This window comes from Asparagus officinalis, chromosome 5, assembly GCF_001876935.1.
Source record: "Asparagus officinalis chromosome 5, Aspof.V1, whole genome shotgun sequence".
In the NCBI taxonomy this organism is placed as follows: domain Eukaryota; kingdom Viridiplantae; phylum Streptophyta; class Magnoliopsida; order Asparagales; family Asparagaceae; genus Asparagus; species Asparagus officinalis.
Genome location: NC_033798.1, coordinates 93,698,378 through 93,708,813, shown reverse-complemented (window position 1 = coordinate 93,708,813; position 10,436 = coordinate 93,698,378). Strand labels below are relative to the sequence as shown.

The following is a 10,436-nucleotide window of genomic DNA, read 5'->3' as shown; positions in this document are numbered from 1 at the left end:
TTGTCTCCTCAAACCTTTTAGTGATTTTACGAGTAAAAAAAAATCATTCATGGGGTGAATTAATTCGCAACAAATAGAACCATAAGTGGTTTATTTGCAATTGGGTGATACTACTGGGGATTTGCTCGCAATTAACCCATTTATAAATTAAACAAATATTCTTCAATTTGTCTCCAAAATATAAAAAATAAAAAATCAAACAATCTAATTCCCTCATCAGATAATTAGGAAAAGCTAAGATAAGTTTATAATAATGAAAATAACTTGTTAAAATAACTTTTCCATAAGTTTTGCTTTTCAAGCGGGAGGCGGGGAAGACTTTAAACGGGTGAAGTAGTTATGGAAGGAGAAATAATAGGGAGGAATTAAGAAGGCGGACAAACACACTCTCTCTATATCTCAGCCAGCTTTAAATCTCTGCCAATTTAAAACTTACAGAAATACTTATTTTCGGAGTACCAAAGCAACCTCTTTATTAAATCAAGCCCGACAAGTTGATTTATTGCCCCCAACATATTACAACTTACTCGCAAAATAATCACTTATAACTCAAACCCTACTTAGACGCACAACGGCGGCCGCTTACTCGGGATCGCCCACAAATGCTCGGCTCGCGGCATAGTAAGCCCGTACCTCTCCGTCATATCCAAATCCTCCGCCTTCCCTCCCTCCGGCAACTCCCAATCGAAACAGTGCACAATCTGCGCTATTATCAGTGGCGAAAATACCAGCGCGAACTGTATCCCGACACAAAGTCTTCTCCCCGAACCAAACGGCAAGTACCTATAATCCTGTCCTCTCACATCAATATTCTCCTCAGCGAATCTCTCAGGGATGAACTCTTCGGGTCGTGGCCAAACGCTGGGATCGCGACTTATGGCCCATAAGTTGACAATGAGGTTGGAGTTTCTGGGGATTTTGAACCCGTTGACGACGCATTGTTCTTTGCCATGATGGAAGAGGATGGCGATTAAGGGGTGGAGTCTTAGGCTTTCTTTGAGGACCATTGCCAGGTACGGGAGGTTTGGGAGGTCGGATTCTTGGACTTGTCGGTTCGGGCCGACGACAGTTGACAGCTCCTGGCGCAGTTTGGTCAGCACTCTTGGGTGCCGGATGAGCTCTATCGTTCTCGATGTTTCCATTGAACCCTCCAGCATGTCCTGATTCGGCAAATGGATTTATATCATACGCATTATAAATTACTTCATTCATTCAAAAAATTCATGTCAGATGTTATTATTCTCCTTAAATATTCATATAAGAAACTACATGCAGAAAATTTACTTACTACGAACAATTTCATTCGGAAATTAATTACCATGCCAAGCAAAGACATGTTTATTAATACAGCATAATAAAATGTCGTTTTGTGAATTTTATAGAATTTCTCATAGTGATTTCTTGAAATTTAGGAAAAGTTCATAATTAATATTTAGCACAGTACCAAATAGAATACACATATATTAGTTTTGTGCATATTGGTTAGGATGTACAAGATACCAAATAGCTACAGTATTTTCGCAGACTAAAACCACAATGACAAGTGAAATGTCACCATCCATCGCTCAATTAGTCCAACTACTCTTCTATTAATGAAGAAAACTTATTGATGCAATAGGATAATTTTAGGGATTCTATTTCATAGTGTTATTCATTGTGACAATGAAACAATGATATTATCTTTTTGTGTTATTGGTTATTTGGAATACTAGTGAGACAATTTCACCACTTGGGATAAAATTACCCCACTCATATACAAAAAAATTATCCCAATAGTAAAAATTTACCCCATCCTCCATATTGGAATAATTTTGCTCCAATTTGAAGGAAATTGATAATTTTCAAACCTTTCTGTATTACTTAACTAATACATGCTAATTATATTATATATATATATATGACATGATATATAAAATATAAAGTAATAATATATTCAATATATTATATTATATTATATTATCATATATTAAAATAAAATATAATTATAGTTTAATTTATATGTATAATTTATTTTATGATATTTATTATATATTATTATGCAATATCACATACTATATTATATAATAGTACAACATATTTATTATAATATTATATAATATTTAATAACATATATTATTATATAATATATTATATTAATTGTAGTTGATATTTTATTGTAGCAATTATATTATAGTGTATTATATTAAACTAATATAATAATATAGTATAATATAATATAACATATTAAAATTAATAAATATGTTAGTATATTACATTTAATTATAAAATATAATATAATATAAATCATGTTATGTGATTATATTATATTATATTAAATTAATATAATAAATATATTATTGTACTATAATATAATACATTTTAGATATTTTTTTAACATGATGCAATTTATTATATATATTGTAATTATCATGTAATATATCTTATATTATATTAATTATTATATAGTATAACATGCTAATATAATATAATATAATAATTAATAATATTAATTAGTAATTATAGTAAAACATATTATATTTTTGTATAAATAAAATAATGTATTATATTAAATATTAAATTATTAAAATATTATGTTAAATATATTGATCTTATATAATATTAATTATTATATAGTATAGCATGCTAATATAATATAGTATAATGTAATATAATAATTAATAATATTAATTAGTAATTATAGTACAACATATTATATTTTAATTTAAAGTAAAATAATGTTTATATTATAATAATATATTAAATAATATACTAAACCAATTGGATAAGTTATTTAGAAGTAACTAATAGATAAAATTATATTTTTAATAAGGTGTCACATCATCAATTATCCCATATGAATTGTCAAATCAAATGCTCAAATTGTCTCATTATCCAACTTATCTCACTTTACCTCACTCAAAATATCCCAAAGGGGTAAAATTGTTCCATTGGAATAATTTTTCCACTTGGCCCCAATTTGTCCCAACCAATTACCCCTCCTAACCGTTTGAGTAGGGATTAAGAGAACGGTTAAAAAAGGTTTAACCTTTTCCTAACCATCCAAACAGATTAATTTGGTCAAAGAGTTATCAAACCCTTTACAAGAGTTAGTGTTAGTTAACCCCTCTAAAACTATTCAAACAAATTAATTTGGTTAAAGAGTTAACAAACAATTTACAACGGTTAGAGTTAGTTGACCCCCCGGGTTAACAAATTCGACTAAAGAGAAGGATTAAGAGTTACTCCCTCTCAAAATAGGAAATGAAACTTTAGGAGAAAAATATTTTAGGATATTTATGCCAACTAGACTCCTTAAACCTTCTTTATTTATCAAACACAAATAATTTAACCCTTCATCATGACTATTGTTGATGTTAATAATCAAACAGATAATATAATGATGGTGAGGTTGATTAGGGGCCGCTAACTTCTTCGAATATCTGATTTTGAGTTGAGTAGCTTATGCCTGCACAAATAGCAACTTGTAAGAGGACGGAGACTATTTCGCTCGTTGTTCCTCCGATAATCAAGTCAGTGATGGACTTGAGTGAGAAAGTGATGAACTATGTGAGTTCTTAAGTGTAGTGTGTAGGGTCGAAAAATTGAAGTTTGATTGATTTCTTGTGTTAAGAAATGGATTCGATCACTTGGTACGAATCTCTTACAATCACTCACACTCTCTCTCGATTACAGAGGAAGAGAAGATTAATTTGACTTCTCTTTTGTTTAAAAGTGGGTTCTTGGTGGCGAAAGGATGCTTCTCTCGATGCTCAAGCCGCGATTGCTTCCCGTTGACGATCAGAACAAGATCACAAAAGCTTCTGACTGTGGCTTAGATTACGAGAATGCAGACACTGATCTCTCTTCACGTGATAGCCAGAAATCTTCCAAAAGTCTAAAAGTCCCTTCTTCATAGCCTCTGATAATCACATTTTATTATAATTTTATATCCTCATTATCTATTTTTAATGAAAAAAATATACCAATGATAATTATTTTTATCTTTAATTATAGGTTAATGAAGAAATAATAAATAAATACCCAAAAGAATCCAACTTCCTTATTTTTGTAACTTTTTATTGAAGCCCATAATCAAGCCGAATAGCCTGTAGAAGCCGAAGAAAATTAAAAAAAAATCCAATATGAAGAGAAATTATATTCAAGATGGTTGGCCGCAAAAAAACGGCGATATCTCACAATCCGGAAGATGGAATTTAATATATAATATATGAAAATTGCCTATCTCGACGAGACGAAGCCAATCGTGAAGTCAAAACTTTTATTGAAGCATCGCTTCTAGCATTGATGTGCGCATCGATGCGGGCATCGATGCCTGTATCGATGCCAAGTCGTCCAGAATTCATCAACGGCCGAAATTGCATTCTTAGGGCTCAAGTTTAATCCAAAGGCTCTCATTCACTGATGTTTACTATAAATAGGGGTAGAGAGTGAGGGGTTAGGGGGTAAAAAATTTTGTATCTCCATTTGGAGAGGAGGGTTACTCTTAATTGAGAAGACCTTCCAAACTTGTAACTTTTTGTTACAATTAATAAAAGAATCTTTTCACCACTTTAAATTTTTCTTTTCTTCTCTTTGTTGGATGATGAAGATGAAGATAAAGATGGAGATTAATTTGAAGGTTTGTTTTCCTTATTTTCTCTTTTATTGCTTATTAGTTTAGATTTATTTCCATGCTTGTAGTTAGATTTTATTGTTTAAATAGCCAAAAGGCTAGAACCCTCTTGTCTTAGATTTATTTCATACTTATAAATTAGATTTATTTCATGTCTTTATTTTCTCACATTTAATTCTTGTAATTTATTTTGTAGCTTAGTTTTTGTAATTTATTTTGTAGTTTAGATTTTATTTTCTTGCACTATTCATCTTGAGGCTAGAACCCTCTCGGGTTTAGTTTTTTTTTTTTCTTTGATTCGCCTTTAGGCTAGAACCCTCTAGGGAATCACCATTTTCTAAGAAGTGGATTCAATTCTAGATTACACATATCTTTAATTGAATTCTCCATCTTTAATTTCTTAAATTTTCTTTTTATTCTTAATTCTCCTTTTTTATTCTTGATTTTATTCATCTTTCCTTGTGTAAATCATTCATTCTTTGTCACATCCACTCTCACTTACATTTTGTGCCGATTTACACACTATCACTTTCACTCTCTCTATCTCTCCATAATCACATTCGCTCATCACTCCTAATTGTTATGCACACAACATAAGAACCAACTTTAATTTTTTCCTACAAAACACCTTCCTCATGGGATCGATAACGTTTTATACTATAACTTGATTAGTTGTGCACTTGTAACTTTTTGGTATATGTTTATGCCGCATCAGCCTCTCATGGGTATTTATAGAGTTTGTAGCACGTAACTAATGTACTAAAATTGTGGGTAGAGGGCGTAACTACCTCCTTGAATTCAACCCACATTGGTTACTGAGGCGAAACGTGCTCCTGAAGCTTAGCCCACGTGGCTAACTAAGTCTTCAAATCCGTTACAGTTGGATTTTCTACGGACGACGGCCTTGCTATATGGCGAGGTTCATCTAATTGGACGAGCCTCAATATGCAGCGAGGTTCGTCTTATAAGGCCAACTTTGTAGTATAGCGAACTCTGTCTTCACTGACTTCGTCTGACGAGCTTCGTCCTCACTAACGAGCTTCGTCTTTGATAACCGAGTCCAACTGCGTAGTAAACCTTGTGAATTTCTTTTTGACGAGTCTCATCTTCACTGACGAGCTTTAAACCTGATGACAAGCTTTGTTTTTATTGATAAACTTCACCTTCGATGATGAACTCCGAACCTCGTATCCAATGACAAGCTTTGAACCTCGTTTCTAATGACGAGCTTCGTCTGTGATGTCAAATCTTATTTCCAATGATGTGCTTCGAACCTTGTTTCCAATGACAAGCTTCGCCGAGCCTAGCTGCGTGGTGAGCCTCGTTTCTGATATGGATCCTCGCTAGGTGGCGAGTCTCATCTTTGATTAAGACGAGGTTCATCACCATGATGACCTTCATCATATCTTGAAATTTGGAATTTTTTTAATGCCTACAAAACCCCCTTCAAAGTTTTCAGACTTGAATTGGGTTGTATGGAGTCTGAAACACTTTGAATCCTATTAGGATGAACTTAGCTTCATTGTTCGCAATTCAGTGCTTCTATTAGCTTCTCCACGAAGTTTGACAATTGGTTGACCCTCGTCTTCCAATGTGAATATTGTCAGACCCACACCTATATGACACCCTTCAGCCTTATCAGTAGTAACTATTACACACATTTTCTAGGCTCGATAGGTGCCTGCCAGCTGGTGCCTCGAGACCTCCTCTATGGATCTCACTCGCAGATCCCTTTGGGAAAGAGACTCATCCAACGATCTCAATCTAAGATCTCGGCCCTTGATTCGATTTTTTTCCGCCTATATATATGGCGTCATCATACGAAGAGTCCTTTCTTATTCTGATCGCTTGAGTTGTCAAAACCCTTCACCTCCCAAATTTCAAACTTTTTTCTTTGAGAGCTTCCAATCCGAGACCAATGACTCCTAAAATCGCTGTAAGCAAAGGCAAGGGCAAGAAGGTCGCTGGACCTTTAGATGATCCTGCGGCTTTGCCTGCTTTCTCAGGTAATAGATCGGAACGTAAGATCTACGTTTTAACGCAAATAAACCCCGTCTATTTTAGACTTGGGTTTCTTGAGGGAGATGAACAATTTCTCTCTTTCTAAGACGAAATTCATCTGAAAGATGACGTCTTTTGATTTGATGAAGGTCGTTGTCTTGACATATTTTGTCTTTTTCCTAACGAACCTCGTATGCCGATTGAATTTTATATGTACAACTGCGTTGGCTATTCTGACGAGGTTCATCCTCAAGGTCTGTCAAATGAACTTTCGTTTGACTGACGAACTTTGTTTTCACTGACAACGTTCGTTGAATCAATGAAATTTGTCTTCACTGACAAGGTTCGTCCAATAGACGAAGTTAGTTTAACTAACGAGACTCGAAGTTCGTTGTTGGACGAGATTCGTCTATCTAACGAAGTTAGTTATTGGATAAGGTTCGTCTAATTAGCGAGTTCGTTGTTGAAGTGACCTTCGTATCATTGGGTAGTGACTCATCCTCTGGACTAACTTTGTTTGTCCTTTGTGCAATTTTGCATCCCTCTGTTCCAATTCCTCAACATGGTGCTTTCGGATCAGATGGTAGTCAAACAACGGAATATGATTCACATTATTCCTCCCTTGAAAATATCCCTATGTTTGGGGATCGAGGAAAGAAGAACTTCGACTTCTTTCTGAGCCTTCGATTTCCATTTTTAGGCGTTTGATCACGGACGCTCCCTTGGAATTAGTCGATCGTGATCACATCGTGAAGCCTGTTTTCTTGGTTAGAGACTCTTTAGAGGATCCAGAGTTATTAGAATTTGGAACCTATCGATGACTTAGGACTGTGAACAGGCGGCGTATGTTCTTGCCCCAGATGGAACACGACTGTTCTCTTACCGCCTTGAAGATTGTTTCTGCTCCAAGGAAAATGGATTGGGACTTAACGCTAACACAAGATGTGGTGACATGTGGTTATTTCTCTAGAAGCGGCACCAAAATAGATAGTAGTAGTCGCTACATAACCGGGTTGCACCCCGAATTATTTCAGAGAGAATTACCTGTCAGTGAAACAGTAGAGGAGGCTAACACTTTTGGCCGTACTTTCTTTAAATTAAAGGGGTAATTCCCGGCCAAGCACTTTAGGACTCCTGGTTGGTCTCGTTGGAGTCCTACCTAGTGGTGGCCTCGTGTTACCGAATACATCTTACAGGAGAATCAGGAAGACCTGCAGAGATATGGGCTTTATGCGCCCATTAGGGCGACACAACTTGGTTTAAGGAATAACTCTCACCAATTCTTTAGTATGTTAGAGTTATATAATCCTGACACCCGTACCTTCTTCACTCCAAACAATAAATTGGGAATTCCTCTTCATGAGATGGTTGAAGTCTCGGGATTGTCATACGGAAGGTATCCTTATGAGGAATATGTCCCGGGGTACAAGGAGTTAACCAATTTGGAGGAGTTAACCAATTTGGAGAAGGATTACCCTCAAGTGGTTGAAACCTTTTGGGAAGTAATGTGCCACTACCACATTTGTATGAACACGGAGAGAAGAGCTGATAAGAAAGGTGAAAATCTCCTCAACCATAATATCTGGGCGCGTTACATTTTTAAGAACTTTAATCACAAGAAGGATCTCATAGTGCCACTGGGTCCTTGTGAGGCAGGCAAACTGTCTCAATGTATACTCGACCATCTACCTATGTCTTATGTGACATCTTCAGATGAACATGGTTACCCGGCAAGCACAACATTTGATAGTTACTTTTTTCAATGTGGGGAACCGATTTCTTCCAAAGCCTTATTGGTGGGATATATCATGTTATGGCTCAAGCATATTATTGTTCCATTTGGTAGCTTCGATGCATTGCTGAGAGAGGTGGTATTCTTGGTCGTTTGTTTGGCGCACGGCCGTCAATATGCTCTTTTGCCCTCTATGATCGCTCGTATCCATTGGGGATTGCGGCGCTTATGTCACGCTTTTTGTCAAGGTGCTGAGAACCCAAAGGTCGTGTTTGGTGGAAAATTTGTAATGAGAAAATAAAAGAATTGAGTTTGATTTATTCCTTCTAACTGCTTAGAAAAAGAATGTTTACAACTCTCTCAATCTCTAACTGATTACAATTCGAATTTTCGATTACAAAAGAGAAGAAGATCGGCGGAGATATTCCCTTTTGTTTAATTCTGGATTCTTTACGGTGGCGATGGAGTACCTCCCTCGAATGCTCGCGTCGAGTTTTTTCTCCGTTGACAATCTGAACGTCTCACCTTACTAGAATAATTAACTTGCGTAGTAAGTTTGAAAAAGAACTCTTAACGAGTTTATGAATTCAGGATGAGTTGGAACTCTGTGAAAAGAGTTGTTTGAACTGAAAATTCAGTTAATAGCCAAGTGTTAAAATTCTCTGTTGCCAAGAAGCTCTCTAGCCGATCTCCTAGAGATTTGATCCGAAAACCAAACTTCAAGAAAAATCCGATTCCAGATCCTTAAAACCGAACCCAATCTGCTAAAGTGCCGATCCTTTAAGATGATTCAAAAATCCAATCTCTGAACCTCCCCTCAGTTGAGGTTGTTGAGGTTTTTATAGGAAGATAAGGGGTGTAACTAACCCCTTAATCTGCTCCTAAGTGGGCGAGATTCCCTCAGATTGTTAGAAAAACAGTTCTAAAACCGTTCAGCTCATGTTTGAATGAGTCAAACGCCCAGGTCAGCGTTCTGGGCCCTAACTCTACGTCTTAGGCTTGAGACGCAGAGTTGGGCATCTGCTGAAGTGTCGGTCGACAAGTAGAGGAGAGGTCACCTCAGTATTTAATACAAAGTGATTGGGGGTATGACGGTGCCGACGTGGCCTGATGTGTCATCAAGACTATTGGGGCTAGAGGAATGATGGCGCTTGCCAAGCATTTAATATGACGTCGATGCGTTGTCAGTGGGGAGGTTCGAGATTGAAATCGTCCTCTGGCTTGTAGCGAGGGGTGTCGAGAAATAACGTCTCTCGAGTCGACCCTACAAGGTGTCAAATATCTAGTCGAGTAGGCTCGTAGCAAGTCGTCTTTGACAAGAGGATCGACAAGTACCGCCCTTCGAGTTAACCTAATTAAGGAGATGTCGACTCGGCGAGTTAACTAAGTCGGAATTCTTAGTGGTCCTGAACGTCAATTTGATTTGAGCGGTGCATGTAGGGGGACACAGTACTTTGTCGATTTAAAACACCATAACAACTATCAAATCTAAATGTAATTAAATTATTTTTAACTTTTTGTGAAGGGTTAACTAATTAGTCATTCATCTTTAACTTTTTTCCCCTAACCCCCAGTGAAATGGCACCTTACTTTACCATATTACTCTATTCATTCATCTAAATGTCTAGTCCTAACAAAAACAAGTTGGCTCTTGTTTCCTCTTAGGACCTGTTTGTTTCGTCAAAAAATTATAGAAAGTGACAGAAAGTGGCCCATCAAAAAACAGACGCAGGGAAAATCCCCTGTTTTCCCCCACAATCATGTGTTTGGTTTGCAAAAAATAAAAAGGAAAGTGAATAAAAGTGAAGGAAAGTGAGGGATTCTTTCTCCCAAAAATTTTCCTCTCAAAAAAGCCCGATTACGGGGAAAACAGTACTTTCTACGTACAATATTATTATTATTATTATTATATTAATATTATATTGTTATATTATTGTATTATTGTTATTATTATTATTATTTATTATTTTATTATTATTATTATATATATTATATTATATTATTGTATTATTGTTATTATTATTATTTGTTGTTGTTGTTGTTGTTGTTGTTGTTGTTGTTGTTATTATTATTATTATTGTTATTGTTATT

At 35.7% G+C, this 10,436-nt stretch overlaps 1 protein-coding gene across 1 annotated transcript in view; it reads right to left on the bottom strand.

The window, feature by feature from the left end:
* LOC109842183 (cytochrome P450 CYP736A12-like) overlaps positions 409-10,436 on the bottom strand; it is a 16,079-nt gene continuing 6,051 nt past the window's right edge. The window contains exons 2-3 of the mRNA XM_020411086.1: positions 6,316-6,411; positions 409-1,160 (exon numbers count right to left, since the gene is read on the bottom strand). Coding sequence (XP_020266675.1) covers positions 561-1,160; positions 6,316-6,411 — 696 coding nt within the window. The 3' untranslated portion in view covers positions 409-560. The remainder of the gene's footprint in view (positions 1,161-6,315; positions 6,412-10,436) is intronic.